The sequence below is a fragment of the Heteronotia binoei genome, chromosome 2, assembly GCF_032191835.1.
Source record: "Heteronotia binoei isolate CCM8104 ecotype False Entrance Well chromosome 2, APGP_CSIRO_Hbin_v1, whole genome shotgun sequence".
NCBI lineage: Eukaryota > Metazoa > Chordata > Lepidosauria > Squamata > Gekkonidae > Heteronotia > Heteronotia binoei.
In genome coordinates, this window is record NC_083224.1 from 56,292,978 (window position 1) to 56,320,461 (window position 27,484).

General features: G+C 43.5%; 1 protein-coding gene across 1 annotated transcript in view; it reads right to left on the bottom strand.

Annotated features, from left to right (window-relative positions):
• Window positions 1-27,484, bottom strand: part of RBL1 (RB transcriptional corepressor like 1) — a 54,340-nt gene that overhangs the window by 4,309 nt on the left and 22,547 nt on the right. Inside the window, exons 15-20 of the mRNA XM_060231022.1 lie at window positions 16,700-16,966; window positions 16,161-16,369; window positions 15,366-15,542; window positions 5,612-5,683; window positions 5,386-5,458; window positions 2,518-2,681 (exon numbers count right to left, since the gene is read on the bottom strand). Coding sequence (XP_060087005.1) covers window positions 2,518-2,681; window positions 5,386-5,458; window positions 5,612-5,683; window positions 15,366-15,542; window positions 16,161-16,369; window positions 16,700-16,966 — 962 coding nt within the window. The remainder of the gene's footprint in view (window positions 1-2,517; window positions 2,682-5,385; window positions 5,459-5,611; window positions 5,684-15,365; window positions 15,543-16,160; window positions 16,370-16,699; window positions 16,967-27,484) is intronic.

Consider the following 27,484-nt stretch of genomic DNA (forward strand, 5'->3'; position numbering starts at 1 on the left):
ATACTGTCAAAAAACCCTAGTCCAAGGGATTTTTGGTATGGGGAAACAGAACACAAAACTATCCAGAGTCAGCACTGGGCGGGCAGGGTGCCTGGCCAATAGCAAGCAAGTGTTCCAAATGGTTTTAGGGAGCCATTAGGATCACACCCAGTGAACAACATAACATTTTCCCCAAAACAGGCTGAAAAGACTAAATTTTTATGGCCAAAGATTCAACTAGGTTTGGGGCCCAATAGACCAATCAGCTCTCTGGCTGATAACTGTAAATTGACAGTGTGATCCTTTTACTAGGCTTAAGTCCTGAGGGGGATTGGAATCATGTGAAATGCTAGAGTTATCTGCAATATAACCATCCTATTTCTACCAGGTGTAAACCACGAGCACTAATTAAATGGAATGCAGTTAATTATGGTTACCATGGTGCCACAGTTCTGCCTTGGGAACAAGAAGAGAGTCACAATAATCACTAGTTTCCACTGCACCTGAGAACCACTAGCCCTTCTCTCTTTTTCTCGTGTTGTATTACTTTGAAACTTACTCTTGGTATTTTGCCTTTCATAAAAAATTTCTCTGTCTTTGCCATTCTTTCAGTGTTCTTTTTTCTATATGCATAGGTAACATTTGAAACAAAAGTTTAGTTTGGGCAATACATTCATCTTGATTGCAGAAATTCTGCCCAGCCAGGAGATTTTTAATTTTCCCCATCTGGATAAATCTGCTTGTATCAACATCCAGATCTTCTGGTAATTATTTTTCAAAAGATTGCCATTTTGCCCTGTCGCATTTCCCCCCCAAATATTTTATGGGATTGGTGGCAACTGTACAGTCTGCGTTCCTTATAATATCCTCTTCTTGTTGTGTTAGAAACTTTTGTATTATTTGGTCTTCTTTCTATCAACATTATAGCCAGAGGATCTGAATTCTTCAATATCTTCCAATACATACTGAAGTGATTTTGAGGATTCAGAACTGTCAAAATCACTTCATCTGCATAAGCTTTTCATTTTAAACTCTGTACTGTCCACTTTTATTCCTTGAACCTGGCCTCTTCTGATCTTTTCAGCCTGTATCTCCCTCGCAAGAATAAATAATAATGGTGACAAAGGACATCCCTGGCTGAGATTATTTCTTAAATCAATGGCCCAAGGTACACCACCCGGTTTACACGATACAATCTGTATTTTAGAAAAAGTTGCTTTAGACATAATTAATTTTGACTATATTAGCCAGGATTCAGGATGTTTAAGCCAAATTCGTTTTCTACCACTTCAAATTATGTTTAATCAAATACCTTTGGGGTGAATTCTAAGGTAAATTTGTCAGCACAACAGTATTTCCTTGCTTTCCCCTCCTGCTGCAGTTGAAAATGATTCCTGAAATATAGCTTCCTGGGGGACAGCATGAGGGGAGAACTAGATGAAGGCAATAGGAAGTAAACTGGCAAAAATCTCACAGCCCCTTTCATATAGCAGAAGTTCTCCATGGAATTCAAACCCTGCCCTACCATCTAGAGCAGTGGCCCCCAACCTTTTTGGCCCCAGGGACTGGCTCTAGGGCTGGCCCACCCACCACAGCCCCAGGGCCAGCAGGGTGGGGGCACCCAATTCGGTCGCCCCCCACGGTGCCTGCTCCTCCTCCCATTTTCCTCCCTCCGTTTCTTCCTCCGCCCACCTCCTGTGCAGCCTCAACCCTGCCCACCCCCGTTTTTACCATTTTAAGGCTGGAGAAGGGGCCATGAAGCGCCTCCCAGACTGACCCCCCCCCTGCTGATCAGCTGATTGGCAGGGAAAACCACAGCAGCAGTGGCCAGCGACCTGCTGAAAGAACGGCACTGCCCTTGCCTCCTCCTCACTTCCTTCCCACACCCAGGGGGTGGTGGGGTGGGGCTGCGCAGCCCGGTTGGAAACAAGCCATGGACTGATACTGGTCCGTGGCCCAGGGGTTGGGGACCCCTGATCTAAAGTCACTTCAACTGCTGACAGTTTTAAGCTTCATACAACCAATACACAAGGTTACACTATAAAATATACAGTAAAAGAAAATGTTGATCAGTACCTTATTTAATCTCTGATTTTCAAAATATACATGAACTTCTGTGTTGCTTATCCTTATCATCCTTTTAACCTTATATATACATTTATTTCTCAGATTGCTCTGGACTCCTTGGGTTTTCTTATGCCTATGTAGGCTTTTGGTTTGTGAATGGGTTTTTAACAGCAAGACATATGAACTCTCATCCTGGCCTCAACTCAGAGATTTCAGCTCACCATATTTATCTACACTCTGCTCCTTTCTCTAATTATGAGTGCTCAAGCCTTTTTGAAGGGATCATGACTATGCAATGTTTGCAAATCTGCTATGTTTTTAACATACCCCCCTTTTTGAAAAACTCATGAAGTTGTCCCTTGGGGTATGGAAAATTCAACGCTGTCTCATATTCAGGAACAGAAATCCTTGTTATTAAGCTACCATCGAATTCTAGGTCATTTTGCAAACTCTAAGAAGAAATCCACATACCACATTATCCTGATTTGAAATTCCATATTTTAGAGCAAATGTCTGTACTCTTCCTACATAGATGGTGTTGTAAAATTTTACCAGATGCCCTCTTTCCTCATTTTCCAAGTTTCTGGAATTTTCTGGTGTCCTTACAGGTGAGAAGCTCATCTTCTGAGGGGAATCTATTAAAAGGAAGACACAAAGAACACAATAGGCTTTTAACTAAAAAATAAGAGGGAAACTAAGCAGATTCCATGTGATTCAACATTCATATTATAGACCACTGTAGGGCTGCAGACAGCATCTAAGAGGTGTTGCAATAAATGTGGGTTGACTCAGAGAGCATTCACATAGTGAATCAATCACCAACCTGTTTACCATGTACTGCATTCAGTTCAAAAAACTCCACCCTTTCAACATGTGAATAAATTTTTATTTCAGTGAAAGATACAGCACACAAGAGGCAGCTTTACTGTAAAGTGTCTGTAACCCTTAAGTTTCATATATCATTTTGCCACTGCCTCCCCTCAGGTCATCTGTGGAATGTCACCAATTCCATAAAATAAATTTTCATTTGGTGTTATATCATCATAAATGAGAGAGGTTTGAATCCTAAGTCTTGTTCCCACATAACAGTGCCCTTTTTCTTTATGGAGGCAGTTGTCCTCTGTGGCATGCATTCCTCCAGTGTTTTGCACTTCTGCTCATGCAAGACAAGTCTCTTTTCAAGATGGGCACATGTGTTAAAAATCAGCTCCAAGCCTGATTTTTTCTTCTGTTGGGTCATCAAAGCCTAACTGATGTAAGGGTTATGACAGTTAACAGAACAAAGGTACTTTCCCGTGGTACCTACCATTCAATATCAGCAATCTTCTGGGGGGTTGGTATTAAAAAAGAACAGATCTGTTGAGGAGATTAGCAAAGGACAGAGTAGCAGTTTTTGGATGCTGGCTTATGACATAGAGAGGAATTTTTACAGAGGTTAGAAACAAAGCCGTTCCTGTGAAAATTGGCTATAGCAAGTACAGGACCTCTCTGTGGGAATCAGCTGTCCAGTCTTTTTGTCTCTACTCAGCCCTATGACTATATTTGTAAATAAAGTGAATACTACAAAGATGCCATAAATAGGGGTATGAAAAAACCCAACCCTTTTGTGAGTGTTTGGGTATATTGGACCCCAAAAATATCAAATTTGGGGGCATATTGGACCCCAAAAATACTCTCCTGAATTTGGTTTCGTCAGGTTTCTGAATTTTTGGGGTTCATTATTCCCTATAAGAAAACCTTCAGAGAGGCTGTAGGGGGGTTGTTTTTAAATGCACAAGCACCAAAACTATAGCAGAGCTGCTGGTGCCTGTCCTTTAAATAGACAGGACCAAGGGGTCCAGTTCTATGGGCCCCTGAACAGGGTGCCCCCAACCATCATCCATTATTTCCTATGAAGGGGAAAAGGGGGGAACCCTGCAAGTTGCTTCCAGGGCAAAAGCCAAGCTTGTAAGTAGCAATCTCCGAGAACCAACAAGAAGCCCAACGGAACCATTGCCAAGCCCTGCTGGCTCAGATTTTGTTCAGGAAGATCCTGAGACTCTAGTCTCATAGGCAGGTCTGCCAAGGCAGGGCTTGGGAAAAAGTTGGCCTCATCCTCCCATGCTAAGAGAGGGTTGTCCATGACAATGTAGGTCCCAGGTCATGGAATGCAGCCAATGCAGTTGTTTCAAAATGGGCAACATATGTTCCTAGCAGCTTGCCCCGACAACATATATATAAAAGCATGGATAAGAGACCAGAACTCTGAGGTATTCTGCAAGACAAAATCCACCCAACTGATTCCTCATCTCCAATGAAGACTCTTTATGTCTGGCCAAAGAGAAGAGTGAAACTACCAAATGTCTATGCCCTTAATACCAACTCCATATTCAAGCTGATGGATAAGAAAGGAGTGGTCAACTGTGTCAAACACTGCTGAGAACAGTAGGCAAGTGTCTCCTGCCCAACTTTAAATGAAGGAGAAGCAAGACAGCAACACAAAGCCACAGTGATGGAAAGGATTACTCCATGGTTCTAGCCCAGGAGTGGCCAAACTTGCTTAATGTAAGAGCCACACAGAATAAATGTCAGATGTTTGAGAGCTGCAAGACATGAACAAATATTACACACATTTTAATTAAAACTCTTAATACTGGACTTAGCGGTGCACCCAGCTGGACTCTGTAGCACAGCTGGCAGCTTCCATCCTCTATATACTCGTTTTTCTCCCTTGGCTCTTGCACTCTCTTTCCCTGCTCTAGGTGTCCAGGTGACGTCTGAGGTAGAGGAGAAGAGCTTGCAAGCCTGCCTATTTCCCTGTCCTTCCCCACTTCACACAGTGAAAATAGTTGCCTAATTAATGGTCAGCACTCAGAGGCTGACAGTTCCCAATGTTATGCACACTTACTCAAGAGTAAGTCTGCAGTAAGTTCTTCCTCAGCCTCCAGGAGCCGCACCATATGTGTGAAAGAGGCACATGTGGCTCCTGAACTGTGGTTTGGCCACCCCTGTTCTAGCCTGTTCCTCTCTATAGTACTTCTCCAAGTGTTAGGCTTGTGTTGACACTCATGAGGTTAAACCACTGCTCGCCCCCTTCTGTCACATTACTGTAATGTCACACACAATTCTATGATGTTGCCTAAGAGTTAATAGTGTGTTCTGGATCTTGCCACCGTACAAACTATTTAATTAGATGTACTCATTCTTTTCAATCAAATAAAAATCTGACTGGATGGAAACATACAACTCTGTAATTTATAGTGCAGTTTGCAGAACACACACTTCATTTCCTGAATGTCATATATTAAGGACACCCAAACCTCCAGTAAAGTTTTAAGATCAGAGCAACTGTTTACTTACCCTGTTCTGAAACCTCTTCTTGTTTTATATCTACCTCTATGGGTACTTTTTTCAACAAAACACTTCTGTAGACCTAAAGCAAGTGGGAAAATGTAAGTTTTTGTAATTACAGATATATTAGCATATAATCTGAGAATGTTCTCTTGGTGTATATGTGACAAATATCTGTCTATTGAAAGCCACAGCAAAATAGTTTATACTTATGTTGGTTTTTAAGCACACTTACATGGCTGTTTGCTTGTGGCTGGTTTCTATAGCTTTCAATTATATCCTGAAAAGTTCTTTCCTCTTTAGACACCTGAACAAAAAAGACAAATTGATCATACAGGAAAATAAAGTTGCCAGCTTCAGGCTGGGAAATTCCCGGATATTTGGGGTGCAGCCTGGAGAGGGTGGGGTTTGGGGAGGGGAGAGAGCTGAGCAGGGATGTGATGCCAGGGTCCACCCCCACCCTGCCCATGGCAGCCATTTTCTCCAGGGGAAATAATCTCTGTAAGGGAAGACCAGTTGTAATTCTGGAAATTTCTGGGCCCCACCTAGAAACTGGCAACCCTACAGGAAAAGTATGCCTCTTGTTATGCCTGTATCCAAGGGGCCCTTTTGTAAAGAGTTTCTGTATGACAAACTGGATTACTGTGCGCCACCAATTATAGCCCACTGTGTTGCCTTAAAAGCTTCTCCTCAAAACTTAGGAGACCTTCAGGAGCACACTCCAACACACTACAAAGAGCTTCACAAAGAAAGAGCAATTGTACAAGTACAATGCATTAATGATTCCATATGGTCTATGGGGCTATCTGCATCCCAGTAATAGTTTCCACAAAGCACCTTGGTGGGGTGTGTTTATAAAAAACAGAGCTGCCAAGAATGGGGTAGGAAAAGAATTAGAAGGGCAAAGGTGGGGTGGAGCTTTGACATTTTGGTTGCACAAGTCACATTTTATTTATTTATTAACTTTCTATTTATATCCCGCCCATTCCAAACGGACTCAGGGCAGCTAACAATCATAATAAAACCAACATCTCAATTTCAAGTGTAAAACAATAACACATAAACAGTTTACAATTTAAAACAAAGTATTGGTGCTATACAGAATGTTAAAGCATAGGCAGCTCAGATTGTATTAGACCTTCCATTTATCTGTTGGTGGTCCTTCTGGTGGAATTGCCCAGCAGCATAAAAGCGGCAGCCTTCTCCCCTAGTTGTGACTTTCCATACAGACATAAAGTTCACAGCATACAACAATGAATTAGTGGGTTTAATGAATTCACTGATTCATTGTTGTAAGCTGTGAACTTTGTGTCTGTATGAAGTCATTGAAATCGGATTCCATTTAACAGCCTGACAACTGAAGAAGAACAGAATTGAAACGTCTTGAATTATCTAGAAGGGGCGTCTGTATGAAGGCTGTAAAGATTTCCTGATCCCTCCTTTGGACAAGATTTTTGCACATGAACTGACTGTATTATGGACCTTAATTTTTTGGAGGGTTGTAAGAAAAAAAGGTTGATCCTGTGATTATATACACTGAGATGGAATGTTGAAATTGAATGTATTAACTCTATAAAAAACGTTTCTTAGTTTTTTTTAAATATCAGACTGTTTTCAATACTAAGACCCCTAGTTTGTGCTTTTGTATTAGTAACACCAAGTTTTTAAGCAGCTAATGTGAGGAAGGCTACTGTCTGAAATGAAAGAGAACTATGATGCCTTTCCCTTGATCATGCAGTTGGTAGTATATCTCTGAGAAGAAGGATTTTTTTGAGCCTAAAAGGTATAGAAGTTTCCAGAATGAGGCCCTCTATAGGTATAAAGACAGGTTGCTTACTTGTAACTGTAGATCTTCAAGTGGTCATATGTGCATTCAGACTCATGGGATAGAGCGCTTGCGCTGATCCCTGAATCGGTACCTAAAAAGCCCGGGATTTTTTCACGCTCGGCACCAACGGGCATGCGCAGGCGTCCCAATGCGCAAACTCGCTGGCGCCAGAGCAAGGATCCCGCCAGTTCCTTCCTGACCACTGGAAGCCCCTACTGGAGGAAGATCGTCAGTAGTGGGGAAGGAGGGCGGGTAGTGTGAATGCACAGATTACCACTCGAAGATCTACAATTACAGGTAAGCAACCTGTCTATCTTCTTCGTGGTCTCTGTGCTTCACACTCATGGGAGATTAGCAAGCAAGACATACCTGGAGGCGGGAAGACAGTCAACCGGAAGAAACAGCTTGCAGCACTGCAGCTCCCAAACGAGTCCTCTGCTGAGCATGCACGTCCAGCACGTAGTGCTTCATAAAGGCCTGTCCAACACTAAAGTCAAATCCCACAACTGTGGGGGTGATCTCGATGGAGGATAAAGCCTAAGCAAACCCTTCAAAAACCTCTTAGAATGAGGGTGTGCAAAAACTGAGTGCCCCTCAACTGGTTCATGGAACGCAGAAATTGCTGCCAAATAAACCTTGATGGAAGAAAAAACAAGGCCAGCATCCACCAGAGATAACAAAAACTCAAAAATTATCGACAATCCCACCCTTTGGGGTGAAACTGAGGGATCAACTAAGAACTGCAGAAACCTCCTCCACTTCCTATCATAGGAAGCGTGGGTAGAAAGTTTCCTGCTGTTCAAGAAAACATGTTGGACTCTGCTAGAGAACCCACAGGGTCAATGAACCACGCTGTCAGCTTCAGGTGGGGCACGTTGTGATGCAGTACACGACCGTCCTGAGCTGACAGAAGGTCTGGTTCCACCGGAAACTGGTAGAAGACCCCCTTTGCCAGTTGGAGCAGGATCGGGAACCAGTTCTGGCAAGGCCACCAGGGAGTCACCAGGATGCAGCATGGTCTCTCTCTTGCGATCTTGTTGACCACCCTTGTCAGTAATGGCAGAGGTGGGAACAGATAAAGGAACCGACCTTCCCACGGGAACAGCAGACTGTCTCCCAACGACTCTGGATCTGAGCCCCCTCTGGAGCAAAACAGAGGACACTTCCAGTTTTTGGCTGTGGCAAAGACATCCACCTGAGAATATCCCCAGAGCTGAAACACGGGTTGAAGGAAGCTCCACTGTAACTCCCACTTGTGCGAAGAAGCTGCACCCCTGCTGAGGGAGTCTGCTTGCAAGTTGAGGACCCCTGGGAGATGCGCTGCCTTCACAAAGATGTCATGGTCCAGGCACTCCGACCACAGATCCAGCGCCAGTGCACAAAGCCGTCGACAGACTGTCCCTCCCTGTCGGTTGATGTAACACAGGGCAGTGGTATTGTCTGTTAGAAGAGCAACAATCTTCCCCGCCACCAGCGGTTCCAAGTAATTTATGTGGCAGTGAGTCAATTTCAAAGGCCAAGGACCCGCCACACACAGATCGTCCATGTGGGCCCCCTAACCCCATAAAGACGCATCTGTTGTGATAGTCACAGTTGGTGCAGGTAGATGGAAGGGAGCTCCCTGACAAATGTTGTCCTTTGACTTCCACCATTGCAGTGTTTGAAGTATCACAGGTGGAATTACAAACCTCTTTCGAGGTGAGTCCCTTAACGGGCGAAACTGCTGCGCCGTGCCCCACTTTCGACTCTGCAGAAGTTCGACAAGGTTGATAATGTCCATCGCTCTCTGCTGAGGCAGAAACGCGCGATGAAGGTTCGTATTCAGCAAAGCCCCTATGAACTGAACTGTCCTTGATGGAGTAAGGTGTGATTTCTCCAAATTGACCTGCAGACCCAAGGTGTTAAGAAGACGAAGAGTGATGGCAATGTGGGATGACAAACTCTCTTTCAACTCCGCCACAAGGAGCCAGTCGTCGATGTATGGAAAGACAACTATCCCTTGAAGTCGGAGATGGGCAGCCACAACGCTCATCATCATCAGTGGACAGACCAAACGGAAGAGCCTTGAACTGGAAGTGCTGAGAACCTACTGTAAACCGAAGGAAACGTCTGAATGCAGGATGGATGCTGATGTGGAAATATGCATCCTTGAGGTCCAGCGTTGCCATCCAATCCCCTTGGTTGATGAGGGGCAGAATTGTTTGCAGAGTGGACATTCTGAACTTCTGGTACAAAATAAATTTATTCAGATTCCGAAGATCCATGATTGGTCTTAGACCCCCGTCCTGCTTGGGAACCGGGAAGTAATGAGAGTAGAAACCTACCGTCCTGGCCTCCATTGGGACTAGGGGTGTGCAAAAAAAAAAATTCGGAATCCCCGTATATTGCTGAATACCGCATTCGGAATAGCCGCATATACGGTAGATTCACGGCTATTTCCGAATATACGGCCCTATTATACCCTATGGGCCATTGAAATCAATGGCAAATAGGGTATATTTGAAGCCGCCTGGAGGGGAGGGGGTTTGAGGGAGAGCCCCCAAATTTGCAGGGGACCTGCAGGGGACTCTCCCTCCAACCCCCCCAAGTCCCAAAAAGATTGGGCCAGAGGATCCCATTCCAGGGGCACCCAAAGAGGGTGCCCCTATTCCATCATTATACCCTATGGGCCATTGACATCAATGGCAACATAGGGCATAATTAGAGGCTACTGGGGGGGGGGGCAGGGGTTTTGAGGCAGACCTGGCTGCAGCAAACCCAGATGCCAGCTCTCCAGCCCTGCCCCAAACAACACGGGGAGAGCTGGCCAACCACAACAAGCCTGCTGGTTCTGGGTCTCTCACCCAGGTGCCAGCTTCCCTGCCACAGAACGCACAATCTACAGATGCCAGCTCTCCAGCCCTGCCCCAAACAACACGGGGAGAGCTGGCCAACCACAACAAGCCTGCTGGTTCTGGGTCTCTCACCCAGGTGCCAGCTTCCCTGCCACAGAACACACAATCTACTCTATAAAAACAAGAAAGTGACCCAGCCCACACAGCCCACACACACCCTTGCCAACCCCCACACCAACCAGAGGTAATTTAAAAAAACCAAAACAAAACCAGCAGAATCACAAAAGGCCAAGTGTTAAAAAAGTGGCCTTTTCACCAACAAGAAAGCTCAGGCCAAATAAGTCAACAACACCCCCACCCCCAAACCAGGAAAAGGGACAACAGGAAAAAAGGCCAAGCAACTCAAGTGTTTAAAAAGTGGCCTTTCACCAATAAGAAAACTCAGGCCAAATCAGTCAACAACAACACCCCCACCCCTAAAACCAGAACCAGGAAAAGGGGGACAAAAGTGGCCTTTTAAACAATGAAAATTAGGCCAAACAGCACCCCCCCAATAACCTGAAGATAAAAGTAACAGCAGCAGCACAACACAACAGCAACAAATCAAACACTGAATACTTTTAAAACAGTAAAAAAACCCTCAACTTTTAACAATACAGGAACTTTGCCAACCCCCCCCCCCAAAAAAAACCTTCACCCTAACCCCAAGAAATTCAAGCCACCCACCCAAATCAGGAGAAGTAAAAGGACACTGCACTTTTAAAAGTCCTCTCGCTAAATTAAGATATGGGCAAATTAGCAATCCCCCCACCCCCAGCAGAACCCAACCCCAAATAGGCTACCCACCCAGTACTCACCCACCCAAATCTGGGCAAGTAAAGGGACTCTAGTCCTTTTACCAACAAAAACTAAAACAAGAACCCCAAAACTGTCTTACCTTGTCTTCTCTACTCCAGGGAAGTCTGGTAAGGCTGAGTGAGAGAGCAGCAGGCAGCAGCTGAAGCCAAGGGCCAGCCAGCAGCAGCACAATCTCTCTCACACCACCAACCCACATACACCAACACAGCAATGGAGGAGTCCAGCCAGGAAGACTCCTTAAAAAGGTTCTCTGGCCCTACACAGAGCAATTTCAAAAAATAGCACTGCTCTCTGATTGGCCAGACAACAGTGCTTACTTGGATACCCAAGTAAGCAAAAGATCAAAATAACAATGTAGCTGATGGCTGGGCCATCAGCTACACAACAGCCCTGCAAAGCATGCATTTGCAATGCATTTTGCAAATGCATGCTTTGGATTGGCTGCTGGGGCTCCTCTTCCCCCTCCCTGATCCCAGGGAGGCTATGGGAGAGGCGGGAGGAGGCCACTAAAGGCGGGAAAGTAGGCAAGCAGCTCCACTGAGGCTGCAGAAGCCACTTTCCCGCCTTTTCCATTGACAGCTGTATACTTCCGAATAGCTATTTGGCAGTTTACGGCGAGCCGTATTCGGCTGCCGCATAATAGGCGGCAATGGGAATCGGCTACAGCCAATTCCATATACAGCTGAATCAGTGTTGATTCGGCTGTATATACGGTTCGGCCGAACCGAATGCACACCCCTAATCGGGACCCTCTCTATGGCTTGTTTCTGTAAGAGGTTGCTCACCTCCCCCAGCAGAGGTGGGGAAGGGGGAGTGGTAATTACCACAGATTGGTTCAGAATCGGAGCAAAATCTATTTTGTAGCCTTCCGCTACGATGGAAAGTGCCCACCTGTCCATAGTGATGGACTCCCAGGCCAACAGGAATGGGCGGAGGCGGATAGACGAAGAGGAAGAGGGGGCGGTGCCGCGTGCTGCCAGAAAGTCAAAGGCCCTGCTTTTGAGGGCGAGTGCCCTTGGACTTGCCGGTGGTCTGTGCTGAAGCGTAACGGTTTCTGTTGTTCCCCCTGTATGGGGACCTACTCTCAGGTTGAGCAGAGCGAGGTCTTCACTGCTGTTCCAGAGAGAACTTTTGGTATGGCTTCTTTGCCCAAGGCTTGTGCCACTGTTTCTGTTTTGCCGCTCTGGAAGATGCCGGTACGCCCAGGTTCCTGGAAGTTTTTATACTTTTATCCATTTCCTGGAGCACATTGTAGGTGGTAGAGCTGAACAGGCCTTCACCCTCGAAGGGCAGATCTTCAACGAAGGCCCTGGTGTCCTGCTGGAGGGCCGTGGATCTGAGCCAGGAGTGGCGACGGAGGCAGACGGCAGAAGTGATGGGCCTTGCTGAGATGTCGACCATGTGCTTTGCTGCAGCCAGTTGTTGTTTGGCTACAGCAAAGCCTTCCTTCTGCAAAATCTTTGCAGCCGATCTCTTCTCCTCACTCAGGGAAGCCTGGGGGGGGGGTAAGTTGTTCCCACACTGAGTATTGGTATCTAGCCATGCACGCGGCATAGTTACATACCTTTACTCCCAGCGCCCCAGCAGAGTAGAACTTCCTACCGACGTTATCCAGCGTCTTTCCCTCCTTGTCTGGTGGAGAGGAGTGCATCTTGCGGGCCTTCGACGAGGAGGAAACGACCACCAAATTGGACTTTGGGTGTGTAAAAAGGAACTCAGCCCCGGACTCTTGGACACGGTACATATGGTCCAGCCTTCTCGATGACACGGGTGTAGAAGCAGGCTTCGCCCAGGGCTCCTTCACCGCCTGTAGGATGACCTTCGTCACTGGCAGGGCAACCGCTGTAGATGTATTCTGCTGCATGATGTCGAACACGGTATCGTCTACAACAGGTTGTGGCTGTGTCACTGGAAGCAAGAGGGAGAGTGCCATCCTCTTCACCAGGTCCCCGTACGACTTCCTCCAATGGTGAGATGGGAAGATCCTCAGCCGTATGAGACACTGGCGAAGGTTCCAAAGCCCGGTCCGGATCGTCGGTACCGACCTCGGAGTCCGACGATGAAGACTCTCTGCGTAGAGAGTGCTCTGAGAGCACCGGCATTGACTCTCTGACAGGCGACCGGATTGACACCGACGACCGAGGTTGGACTTCCTCCACCACTACACCACGTCTGTCAGGCAGGACAGAGATTGATGCCGAAGGATGCCGTCTAGAGTGTTGAGACAGCCTGGACATATGGGATGCCTCAGACTGCTGGTCCCAATCTGCGAACTCGCAAGGAGGATACCATTGGTACGGTGGGTAGGGATAGGCGTAAGGAGGCCATTGGCGCTGGTCCCATGGTGGAAGCGGTGGGAAGTGACGAGCTACTGTAATTGGTTCCAGCTCTCTCCGATCTCTCGCCTGATACATCGGTGCCGAAGGCTCCATCGGTGCCGACACCTCCACCTCCGAGACCGAGTCGCTTTCACTGTGACGCCTGGACCCTGAAGAGTGGAAGCACTGAGTCAGGTCAATCTCTTGCTCCGATGCTGATAGGCGCAGCTGCGAAGCACTGCCTCTCGATGCTGAAGGGCTATGATGTGGGGACGCCAAGATCTTCCTCGGTGGAGCTGTCGATGTCAAAGCGTCATGCAAAGGTGAAGGGGTGCAGGATGGTCTCTTTTTCCGCTTCTCCTTCGATTTCACCTTCGACGCGGATGATCGGGTCCCTGAATCATCCCGATGCTTCTTAACCGGGGTGTCCACTGATCCTTCAGAAGGCCGTTTTGTGGAACGCCCGCACTCAATTGGCATCTCGGTCCTGATTGGCGAAACCTCAACCGATGTGATCGTAGGGGCCACGTCCTCTCCCATCTGTACCGACGGGCCCGATGCCATCGTTTGAGGACGAAGTGCTGACTCGACCAACGCCGCCGAAAGCCTCACCGCTCGATTCTTACAAGTTTGCTTGGAGAAACTCAGACAGTGTGATGCCATGTCCCTCGCCCAGACAGAGGAGACAGCGGGAATGGCCGTGGGGGGGGGGCAATCTTCTTCCCACAGGAGTGGCACCTCTTAAAAAAACCCCAACATCTTTCCATAGACGCCCAGGAAAAAACCCACCCAGGAAAGTCTCTGAGGGGAAAAACACGGGAGAAAAAATGAGCCCCGAAGGGCAAGTCCAACAAACTTTTTTTTTTAAACAACACTAACCATCTAACAACTAACTAACTAACTACACTAAGAAAATAACAAACGGGCTATATACAACAGGAAAAAAGCAATCTAAGATTACTTTACCGACCGGGGACACGAAAGGAGATCCTATAACAGCACCCGCCTCACGGTCCCACTGGATCGCTTCTGTGTGCTGTTTATGGCTACCCCAGCCCCTCTTTCTCCTCAGTTCTTCCTTTTAAAACTTTTCCCTCAGGACTATAGAACTCAAGAGGTGGGTATGATATGGATTTCACTCTTCTAGTCTCTTCGGGGTTTTTACTTTCAGATGGATGTATAGTTCAATTTGTAGCGGACCACAGCAACTTTAACAGTTTTCCCAAATTATAGGCACCAGAGAACTTTAACGTAAACCACAGATATTTATTTTAACACAAAGACTTAAACTGGGGATATGGGAGATATTTACATGGGCTATAAAGTATCTCAGGCAGTTAACAAGTTGCTCAGTTGTTTCAGGCTTTCTAATATAACTTTCTCTTCTTAGGTCTCTCAGGTTCACAGTTTATATATAATACTCTCCAACACTAGCAAAGGCTGGCCTCTTGGGTGTAATGTGCCAAGTCTCTCAAGTCGACTGGAGCCTCTACTCCCAGCCCTTCAGACTCTTAGACCCACATATATTCCCTCAACCACCTCTCTAGCTCTTAAGAGTCGTGTATATATGTGTGACCGCTCAGGTCTTCACAGTGACTCTCCTTCTTAGTCACACACACAGCCTCTTGGCTGTTTTTACAGAGCTAGCAGTCAGCTTTTCTTCTCACGAAGATTCTCCTTAGCTACTGTCTCAGCTCCCTCAAAGACCAACTCTCCCAGACTCTGTCAGGCACTAACTGTCTCTGACTCTGGCAGGCACTAACTGACTCTCCTCCGCCGTTAGCTGTCAATCTCACAAACTGAGAGTTCCGAGCACTCTGGCCCCCACCCTCAGGTCACCTGACGCAGGCTCTGTGCATCTTTGGTTTTCCTTGGTTTTCTGTTAACCCATACCTTACTGTCACAGATTCTCTCAGCACAGCGGTCAGAAAGGAACTGGCAGGATCCTCGCTCTGGCGCCGGCAAGCATGCGCATTGGGATGCCTACGCATGCCTGTTGGTGCCGAGCGCGAAAAAATCCTGGGCTTTTTAGGTACCGATTCGGAGATCGGTGCAGGCGCTCTATCCCATGAGTGTGAAGCACAGAGACCACGAAAAACAGGTAGAAAAATCAAGATTGGACTAATTATGCATCACCAAGACGGGCCTTACTTTTGCCATGATATAAAAAGCACATAGAAGGAGCTGGTCCAAGTGTCTGTCTTTCATTAGATCTGTGCAATTAACCAACGTGAATTCAAAACATGTCCACATTTTTCTCCGCAAATCATTGGAAACATCCAGTCTTAAGCACAAATCACGCAAGCGCACACTTGCCAGATGATATACCTAAGAGGAAACAAGGCAGAACTTTAACTGAAATTGATGTTTGTAAGTGTATTAATCTGAGGAGCAAGCAGAGTTGGTGGTTGGAAATGCAAAGCACTATCACTTTTTTGTGCTCAGTTCATTTCAACTGTTTTAAAATATTTATATACTTCTCTCTCCATTTTTAAGAACACAAAAAGAAATTTAGAAAATTTGTAAATAACAGAATCCTACATAAATGTATATTTCTGAGACAGTAGAATTTCAGAATAATACTCCAAAGTGGTTTGAATTTTATTGATACTTATCAATTTGTACTCGCTTGCACAAGTAGTTGTATTTCTGTTCATGCAAGGTAGGTTTGCAATTTTCAAATATATCCCACTCTACAACTGCTAGAGCAGTTGGTGGGGGAGGTAGAAGTACAGTGAGGGAGGGAATCAGTGCACTCCAGTTCACATGTGGTACTTTTGCTTAGCCAAACAAACCTTTGGACCCAAATCTGTATGTTACCATGTCAAATAAAGCTACTTTGTAATAGTATAAATTCAATGTAGACATCAAGACTGTGAGTTGAACAGGAATAATTTTTTTTTCTTTAGAGGAGGAGGGAGAACTTTTAGTATAAACACTCCCTACCTTTCTGAAAAACAGTGCCAAGGATCCAGTTTTCTTTGGCTTGCTTCCTGCTGCCTGATGTGCTTGTATCACATGAGGATGAGTTGGGGACACGCTGACTAAGGCTTGAGCAGTGAGAGGCACTTGTCCATGGCCATCCCCTTTAGATTCTTGAGGCAAGCTGACTGAAATGGGTATGAGAGTGATCCCTCCAGTATTATTTGCAATACCTAAGGTACATCCACAAGTTACGGAGGGGAAATCAATATGCAATGTATGGATAAACTGCAAATCTCAGATTGATATAAAACCTTTTATTTTTATAAGGGTGATTTAATATATATTATTTTCTCAACTAATCAGTATAATTCCTCCATATAGTGCATTTATAACAGAACACTCTAAAGTACATTTTCCTTAACAGTTAAGAGAAGGAACTTAATGAAGTGAAATTCCTTGTACCCCAAATGTTTATGATTATTATATCACTCTAGCTTATTATAAAGTTTTTAATGCTTATTAATAAGCTTAATCAACTTAGAGAAAAGAATAAAACTTACCATGCAGTGGGATTGTCATTGTCTGTCCTGCTGCCCCTGGTACTGCAGCTGTTGCCATAGTGAGAACTGTCTGTTCTGGCAAAACAGACACATTTTCATCAGCAAAGCTCGAAACTGGGGCTATTTTTAGTCTAGTTCCTTCACTCACATTCTTTTCCGTGGGTGCTTCTTTGGGGCCTTCATCTCCAAACAACCTTCTCTTAGCACTTCCTGCCACAGGAGAACTGTAGCGTTCATGAACAGAGATTGGAGACAATGGCTGCATATCTAGAGTCAAAAGGAACACAATGCATCACTACAAAGACCAGCAAGATAGAAAGATATTGCTTCAAATTTCAGGAATGAGTTTAGAGCAGTGCTATAATCATTTACAGATAAAGCAACAGAATATTTTTGTAGTCACTAAAATTCCATTATTGTTGTGTAAAAATTCTTTTCTAGTGTCAACATTTATTACTGAACTGAATGTTTCATTTAATAACTGCATCAGTTGTTTCTAGGAAAGTGAGCCCAGCAGTTTACAGAGAAGTGCAGAGTTGATAGAGAGAAAATTCACACTAGGTTGCTGACCCTTAAACATTGCTTGCAAGTTCTTTGAAAACCTAGTTTAGAAGAAAACACATTTGAATAACTGATATGAAATGAAAACTAGCCCCAGCCTTAAAACTTCTGTATGACCCACTAAAAAAGAAACACTTACCATGAAGGTTTCCTCTCATCAGTGGACTGGAAGGCAACCATACAAACGATAAAGCTTCCCCCTCCCCCCACTCCTTGGGTAGGGATTATGCAAATTAATTTACTGAGCCTCCTGGCTGCCCTCGATGTGAATCCTCCTGTACATGTCTGGCCAAGCTACTCAGTCTGGGTAGGCTAGACCAGAATATAGAGTGAAGGCTGCAGGAAGTCCCAAGGAAGGAGAGAAGACAGATGCAAAAAAATAATTCTTCCCTGGGAATTCACAAACCTCAACAGCCCTCCAACCTGAGGTAGTCTTTTTTCAAGAGCAGACACACCCCAACACCCTGAAAAAACTATGGGCCTTCACCGCAATGCCACCATTGCATCCAGGAGTGGTGTCAAAGGTAAGCCTGTAAGGAGCCATTGTTTGAACTTGAGAGATACAGCTGCCAAAGAAAGGGCTGGTTGCTTGCCATATTCCTCTGTGCAGTCCACCCCCCCTCCCCCACCTTCTCTCCTCCTTGATGGTACAATGGATAAGCAATTGCTATAATCCAAAGGTCCCAGTTTCCAATGTGCTCAGAGGCTGGCTATTGTCTGACAGCAAACATAGACAAAAAATCATGCCCCTAGCTCATCTCCGTAGGTATGAATGGATTATGACTGATACTATGTCTCCTACTGTCAACACTATCACATTCCAGGTTTTGCACAATCTCTTCCCTCCAGCTAATTACATCTTTCCTGAAAGCTATTCTTCTAGGTGATAGTCTTTATCTGCATTTTGTGTCCTCAGTTCCAAACTATCAAGAAAATAATTAACTTCACAGTTTTTACCAAATTGCCATCTCCTGGCCCCATTCCCTAAGCAAACATAGAACATTACACTTTTGTTTAGCACCTGGGAAGCATTCAACTCACCCTTACTACACAATGGGAATCACATCTTGCATTGTTCTAAGGAACACTCTGACCACCTATGCCTCAGGATACTTTTTTGCCTACTTAAGGTGGCACTCTGGACATACTCAGTGTTGTGTGTTCCTGGATCCAATCACACCCCCAAGATGCTAGTCATCTTGTCCCTCTCCTCCATGAACTTCTACTCCTCCATGGACTTCTACTCTTCAGACAGGTAGCTATGAATCTTCCAAACCCCCCCGCTAAAAATCTTACCCCCTATTTGCTTTGCTAAAACCTATTTTTCTGGTGTTCTTGTACATGTGTTAGTTCAATTCAGTGTGTGTGTGTATTTTTGTATTTTAATTTTAAATAAAATTCCTTTCTTAATTACAATTGGTTTGGTCATATATATATATAATTTTGTAGCAGGAGCTCCTTTGCATATTAGGCCACACACCCCTGATGTAGCCAATCCTCCAAAAGCTTACAGGGCTCTTAGTACAGGGCCTACTGTAAACTCTTGGAGGATTGGCTACATCAAGGATGTGTGGCCCAATATGCAATAAATATATATATTTTAGTACTGGTATACACCTGATGGGAATCGTGCTCCTAAAGAGCTCTACCTGGGTCTGCCTATGCTATTCCCCCCATAAAAAGAGGAGACTCCCCCCGCCCCAGCATTTCTGGTAACAGTGGAGAAAGGTATTCTTATGATGGGATGTTGGAAAGCTGAATCATTTTGGGTGGAAGATGCTGAGGAATCATTTGGCAACAACCTGTTGGAGAGCCCTTTTGCCAAAAGTTGCTTCAGCCAAGGGATAGAGATCCAACTTATAATGTCTCAAAAATGAGGAGACAGAAGATCAAGTGGCTGCTTTACAAATCTATTCAACAGGACCACTGGAAAAGAAGGCTGCTGAAAGTCTTTGCTCCGCTTGAGGAATGCACTCTTGATGCCAGAGAGGTTAGGAAATACAAGCTTCTGGTGAATCCCTAATCCTTCTGAATACTTTTGTCCAATTTTCCTGGGCATTGAGAGACATACAGGAAATCTGAGCAACAGGAATAGAGAGCTTAATTTATACCTTGTATGCCTACTTTATATCCAACTTGTGTCAATTCCTAGGATGTTTTGGATGTGGGCAGCAGAAAGTAGGAGAACTTACTGATTCCTGTGAGATGTGAAGTGTGGAGAAAGAGGTGTCAATTATTATGGCCATTTGGCATGGAATCAAGAAGCTCTTCCAGTCTTTGCTAAGAAGCCCATGTTGTCTCAGGGTCTGGAGTGTTAGCTGGGCATGGAGTTTATCCTGACTCCTGGACATGGATTGGATCAGGAGGTCATTCAGACGGGGTAGACGTGCACTCCCTGAAGTCCAAGATGTGCCACAATGGTTTTTTTTTTTTTTTTTTTTTTTTTTTTAAAAACAGGTTTTATTAGACATTTCATAGTTCCATTTACAGATAATTCACACAGCAAATTCTTAACCTGCCATTTCTTCCCCCTATCCCCCCATCCCCACCCCCAAGGAGCGTCTAGGTAATGTCTAACATAATTTTTATTCCTTATCTTTCTAATATATTTATCCATTGGTATAACTTATTCCAAGTCTTTCTTAATTCTTGCAGATTGCCTCCTCTTAATCTAACCGTAAGGTTATCCATTTCTGCAGCCTCTAACATCCTCTGTACGAATTCATCCCTGGTTGGTATTTGGGAATTTTTCCAGTACTTAGCGTAAAGAATTCTGGCGGTAGTGATTATATGTAGTAGAAGTTTTTTATCATGTTTGGTTAAATTTCCTTTACATACATTTAGTAGGTACAACTCTGGTGTATGGCAAATGTTAATTTTTAATATTTTCTGTGCCCATGTGTTTACTAAAGCCCAGTATTTTTTTGCTGTTTCACAGTTCCACCATATGTGGTATAACGATCCCTTGACCTTTTTACATTTCCAACAAGCGTTAGAGTAATTGGGATATATCTTACTTAGTCTTTCTGGTGTTAAATACCACCTATGTGCCATCTTATAGATGTTTTCTTTAAAGAGGGCCGATCTTGTCAACTTTAAGTTTTGAGACCAAATTTTCTCCCAATGTTCCAATTCAACACTATATCCAAAGTCTCGTAGCCACTTAATCCAACTTTCCTTTACCACTTCTCCCATTAGTTTAATTTCTAATAGCCACTTATATAGTCTGGAGATGAGCTTTTGTCTGTCCTCTATTATGTTATCGAATTCTGTGTTTGTTTTACTAAAACCCTTTTCTTTGTCTCGCCCATATTTCGATTTAGTTTGGTTTTCGAGCCACCAGTCCAGTTTGACATTTTCATTCAATATCAAATTACAGTCCACATCTAGTAAGTTTCTGTAGTTGGAACTGGCACCCCAGTCATATAAGTTTGGATGAGAAGAGGCCTCTACTGGGGATAGCCATAAAGGCGTCTTAGGATAGATCATGTTTTTATACTCTATCCAGACTTTATATAATGATTTTCTGATTTCATGTCTATGGAATATATTCTCTCTATTGGGAGGAGTATACCACAAATAATGATGCCAGCCTCTGCTTAGTCCGGTGCTCTCTAATATTAATAATCTCTTGTTTTCTAATGTAAACCAATCTACTATCCATGTCAGGCAACATGCCTTGTAATATAAATTCCAATCGGGCAGGCCGAAGCCTCCCCTGGAGACGCTATCTTGCAGTATTTTTAATTTTATTCTGGGCTTTTTATTTTGCCATATATATGCAGTAATGAGCTTGTTCAATTGGACGAAAAAGGATTGCGATAGTATAATCGGTATTGTTTGGAAGAGGTATAGAACTTTTGGTAAGATGGTCATTTTAATCGTAGCTATTCTCCCAAGCAATGAAATCTGTAGGTCTTTCCATCTATTTAAATCCGTTTTGATTTCTGTAAGGATTTTATCGTAGTTATCCCTTTGTAGGGTTTTTAAGTCATTAGAAAAGTGGACTCCCAAATATTTAATTTTCTTCTCATAACAAAATCCTGACTTCTTTTCCAGCAGTTCAATCTCTTCCTTGGTCATGTTCTGTACCAAGAATTTCGATTTATGAAAATTAACTTTAAATCCGGAGATTTTCCCATACTCTTCCAAAACTTTCATCAGATATTCAATTGAGGTCATTGGGTCTTCAAGTGTAAGGAGTAAATCATCTGCGTAAGCCCGAACCTTGTACCTTTCTCCCTTGATGTTGGCCCCTTGGAGTGCATCTTCCTCTCTTATTCTTATTAGTAATGGTTCCAGGGTGAGTATAAATAGTAAGGGGGATAGTGGGCATCCCTGCCTTGTCCCCCGTTCTATTTTGATCGAGTCTGACAGATTTCCATTAATATTAACTCTCGCACTTTGATTAGAATAGATAGCTCGAATTAATTTGGTAAAGTTCGGACCACAACCGATAGTCTGGGCAGACTTTACGATGAAGTTCCAGTTTACATTATCGAACGCTTTTTCAGCGTCAAGTGCAATTCCGGCAAACTGCTTTCCTGGGTGTAATCGATAGTATTCTAATATGTCTATAAAAAATCTTGTATTTTGCCGTATTGCTCTGCCGGGGACAAATCCCGTTTGGTCGTCATTAATTACTGTGTGAACAATCTTCTTCATCCTGTTAGCCAGGATTGTTGCGAAAATCTTGTAATCTGAGTTCAAAAGTGAAATAGGTCTATAATTACGTATATCCATCGGGTCCAAATCTCTCTTATAAATTAATGATATCACAGCCTCATTCCATGAGGGGGGAAGTTTGGCAGATTCCTGGATCTCCTCTATCAAGTATTTATAGGGGACGAGTAAGTTCTCTTCAAAAGTTTTGAAAGCTTCAATGGGTATACCATCTGGCCCAGGGGCTTTGTTCGGTTTCTGCATTTTCAATGCCTCAGTTATTTCATGCATTGTGATATTACTTTCCAAGTCCTTACGATGTTCTTCTGATATACTCTTGGTCCGGAGCTTGCTAATAAATTCTTCCTGGGTCTGAGGTGCGATTTCTTGTCTTTTATATAGGTTTTGATAGAATCTTTGAACAATTCCATTTATTTGATCTTTTTCGGTTACTTCTTCGTTGTCTTCATTTCTAAGCACTCTTATGGCCTTCTTCTCCCTTTCTTTTCTTAATTTGTATGCCAACCATCTGCTCGGTTTGTTGGCGTTCTCAAAATAGTTTTGTCTGGCCCATGTTATTTTCTTCTCAAGTTCCTCCATTAATAGCAAGTTTATTTCATGTTGAGTCTTATATATTTTAACTAATACTTCTTTAGAACTTTTATTTTTGTGTTGTTTTTCCAGATTTCCCAGCTCAGCCACTAAATCCTTATACGCTTTCATCCGTTCTTTTTTCCTTTTAATTGTGTAGCTGATCGCGATCCCTCTGAAGAAGGCCTTGAACGTATCCCAAACTATTTGTATTGAGGTGTCCTCTTTTAAGTTGCAATCAAAAAACATCTTGATGTCCTTTTTTGCTTTCTCTAAGAATGCTTCTTCCTTTAAGATTTGTGTATTAAGAGTCCAGCGAGGTTTATTTACTGAGTCTTTCAGGATAATCTGTATAGGGTTATGGTCGGCATAAGATCTGGGATTGATGTTCGCTGCAATAACCGACCATCCTAATGAAGCTGATAGCCAACACATATCCAGCCTAGACCAACTGTTATGTACATGGGAGAAGTAAGTAAAGTCAGTTGTTTGGGGATTTTTCATCCTCCATACATCAATCAGGTTATATTCATCAGCAAGCTTAAAGAAAGATTTCGGGAGTTGAGTTCGAGTTTTCCTCCCCTTGGTGTTCACATATTTCTTATCTTTATCAATGTCTAATATGGCATTGTAGTCGCCCACAATACACAAGTTCTGTAAATTGCAGTTTATTAATCTTTCATGGAGCTTTGCAAAGAATTGTTCTTGATTATTGTTCGGGGCATAAATGTTAACCAAAGTTATTTTTTTCCCGTTTAGTTCCAATTCGATCATTATAATTCTTCCGATTTCGTCTTTAAATAACAATTTAGCTGGTATTGATTCTTTGACGTAAATGGCTACTCCTCTTTTCTTCTTTGAGTCACATGAATAATAGAGTTGGCCTAGTTTTTTGTTCTGAAGATATTTTGTATCGCCCTCTTTTATATGAGTCTCTTGTAGGCATATTATTTGAGCTCCAGTCTTCTGTAGTTGTAGGAACAGTCTTTTCCTCTTCTTGGGTTCGTTAAGGCCATTTATATTCACTGAGAAAATCTGAATTCCAGGTTTTGTCATCATTTCACCGTTGAATAGTCATCTACCGGTTTTTTGTGTCTTTTTTGGGTTTGTGATCTTGTCTTTATTCTTTCTTTTTCCCTCTCCCGCTGAACTCTTCCTTCCTGTCCTTTATGCTCCTCTTCTTCTTCTTCTCTATCTTCTGTTGAGTCAGAGTCTTGGGATTGTCCTTCTATCTGTTTCCTCCAGAAGTCTTCCGCTTTTTCGACTGATGATATGTTATATCTATTGGATTGATACATGAAGAAGAGTCCTTCTGGAATTAACCATTTGTATTGTATTGACTGTTTCATGAGCCAGCTGGTCAGTTTTTTATATCCAAATCTTCTTTTTCTTATGGACCAGGGGATGTCTCTTAAGACTTTAATTTCTTTTCCCTCCCAAATCAAGGGTTTTCTTTTAATTGTACTCAAAATGTTTTCACATGTCACAGTACGAATGAATTTAACTTGAATTTCTCTGGGAATGTTTAATTTTCTAGTGTATGCCGAAGAGACTCTTCTGGCCCACTCGATTTCTGATCTGCCTTGCTTCAAAAATTCTTGTTCCTCTTCTGAGTTTAACAAATCAACAATCTTGTTCTCTACATTCTCATCTTTTTCTTCAGGAAGGTTTAGGAATCTTAGAATATACGCAGATTTTTCCATTTCGAGTCTGGCGACTCTGTTTTCTAACTCGGATACACTGGCCTTATTTTCTTGTATGTCTGCAGAGGTGATTTCTTCTTGATCTTGGAGATCCCTGACTTTAGCTGAAAGTTCATGCATTTGTTGGGTGTTAACTAGTAACTGTTTCTGAAATTCCACAACCTGCTCATTAGTTTTCTTGATCTCGGTTAACAATTGTGTCCTAACTTCTTCCAACGCTTCTTGATTCTGTTTGAATCCAGCCGTCATTATATTTTGGAGCTTTTCTATTGGATCTTGATTACCTATAAATGTTCCAACTTTACTCCCCCCAGGGGGGGTGGCTTGACCGAGTTTTTAATTTTGGCTTCCATTTCTAGTCTTCTTTCTTAATATCTCTCCCAGTGAGCTACTTTAGAGATAAGTCTAAACAAAGCACCTGAGACCTCTAGGATGGTATGGACACTATCTTCTGCACACTTATTCTGAATCTATTAGGTTTTAAACGCCTGAGTCTGCTCTGACACCAGTAATTACCAGTAGTTACTCCTCAAGCTTCAATTTCAAGCAACTCAGACAGAGCAAATTAATATCACTAATACCAGTCTCAGCAGCAATAATCAGTAGTCAATAATCAATAATCAGTAGATATTGGTCATAAATCACTAAATCAGTAAATCAATCAATTAATTAATCAATCAACTTATCCAATTATTAATTAGTCGGTAAATTGATTTAGTCTAATTTAGCCCAATTAATCAACTACAGAACCCTAATTATTCAGCCCAAACAGTTCCCACAACCTTATTGCTCAGTATACACTTAATATAAAATGTGCAATCCCCCTCTTAACTTATATTCTTAATTACCTTAAATAAACAAATTATATATATTCTACAATATGTATCCTAATAGAATGCCCAATAGCCAATAATCACCAATAGTCTAATTTTACAATCCCTTTTCTTCTTTCTTCTTCCTTCTTCCTACAAATCTTCTTTCCCTCTGATCTTCTTAAATCTTTCTTTTGTGTCTTTAACCACTCTTCAGGGAAGGTACAGCCGCTGGATACAGCTAAAAACTGTCCCTTCCCCCTTTACACCATCTAAACTCTCCAGCCGACCTTTTCCAGTCAGTTCTCTTACTTATACAGCCTTAGTCCAGATAGTCACCAATAGTCTAATTTTACAATCCCTTTTCTTCTTCCTTCTTCCTACAAATCTTCTTTTCTTCTGATCTTCTTAAATCTTCCTTTTGTGTAAACCGTCTTTAACCACTCTTCAGGGAAGGTACAGCCGCTGAATACAGCTAAAAACTGTCCCTTCCCCCTTTACAGCATCTAAACTCTCCAGCCGACCTTCTCCAGTCAGTTCTCTTACTTATACAGCCTCGGTCCAGTTTTTCGTATTCCGCTGTCTGCTATGCCCTTCTAAGTGCCTTCTTACATAGTTCTCTCTCTGCCGACCGTCGCCATCTTAGCTCTGAGAAGGTGCCAGGGGGGGGGTTCTCTACCGTTCCAATCTGTCGTGCCAAAAGTCCGTTTGTCAGCTCAGTTGTCGGCTAACAGTCTCCTATACTTTTGTTTTAAAGTTTCTGACAAACTTGGCAATATTATAGACAAAGTTCTGTTCTTGGCTTTATTTACTAGCCCCCCTTCTTTTCTTAAAGTCCCTGCTAAGCCGCGCGGCTTCCCACGAAATGGCGCATCAAGAAGTTTTCTCCGGAACTTTCTGTTTCGCTTCTCAAGCGACCTCACAGTCACTAAAGCTACCACCTTCGTTTCCAACCCCTTCTTATCTGTTCAAGCTTCTCTGTCAAAATTATTAGAAATTATAGAACAAATAAGGGGAGCCGCCAGATCTCTCCCTTCTGTATCAAACGTACCAAGTCTCACTGTCTCCGCCTCGGCAGCCGTCCGCTGGTGACACCCGGCTTTTTTTCGCCCGCCGCGTCTCGGCTCTTCGCCTCCATTCAGACTGGCTGCAAGACTTGAAAGTTTTAAACTCCAATTCAACGAAAAGGTTTAAATTCTTACTTCTTCAATATCTGTTTCGTTATCCAATTGGGCAAAAAGAGAAGTTGGAATTCCGAGTCCTGTCTGCTCCTTCCCGGCGGCCCAGTTAGTCGCACCGGCGTTGGAAGGCTCCTGTCAGCGGGAAAGGCTGAGCTCTCGAGGGAAACCTCCGCTTCCCTCCAGATTCTCTGCCAGCTCCTCAGACTGAGAAGCGTCCCCAGACGCTTCTATTAGGGGGTATACAACAAGGTATCCCCCAGGGAGCCTGCCAAAACAGGGTGTTCAACGGAGCTCCGTGAACAAACCCTGCTTCACAGCGCCATCTTGCCGAGTCCAAGATGTGCCACAATGGTGAGTGTGAGTTTGGTGAAGACTTGTAGGGAGAAAAAAAGATTAAATGGGAACACCCAGTGCTGAAAGCGGCTGCAGGCACAGGTGAAGTGGAGGACTTTCCTTGAGGAAGAGTGTATTGTACATGAGGGTAGGCATCCTTGAGGTCTATATGAGTGCCAGGAAATCTCCTGCCTAGAAAGTTTCTAATATGGAGTAGAATCACCTCTTTCTCTCAGGTCTGTTGAACTGCTTCAGATCTAGAATTTCCTTCTAGTTTCCATTCCCCTTGTTCACAACAAACATGCTAGAGTAGTTTCCTTTAAAAATTTCATTCTCCGGCACTGGCTCCATAGCCTGAACCTGGGTAAAGTGCTAGATAACGTTGCATGAGTCAGTGACATGCCTCCTTTATCTGGGAGACAGGACAAACCTGTTCCAGGGTGGCTGGGAGAGGTCTATCTTGTAATCCTTAGCTTTACAAGGGAGTCAACCCTCTAAAACATGAGAAAGAATAAAGATACAACGAAGTATCTTTTATAAGGAAATATCTTTTATCATTTATAAAAAAAATTTATTGTATTTTATTGTTTTATTATATGTTGTACACCCTGAGCCTTATGGGGAGTGGGCGGAATAGAAATATACTTACTAAATAAATACTATTTATAGAGACACTAATAAGCATGACTGGGACACTCTTCAGAAGGATACTAAATGAAAATGCTCCCCAATTTGCATAAACCCTACCCAAGGAGCAAGATGTATATCAGAGGAGCAGCAGGGGCCATAACCCATTGTGAGGATACCATCCTCCACTGACAGGGAAGAGGAACTTTCAAATGTTGTCTTCTTGACCAAAAACAAAGAACAAAATTCACGTTAATACCTTTTTGTTGGCCAACCAAGTTAGCACAATAAAGCCCTAGTTACTGACTGCAATCA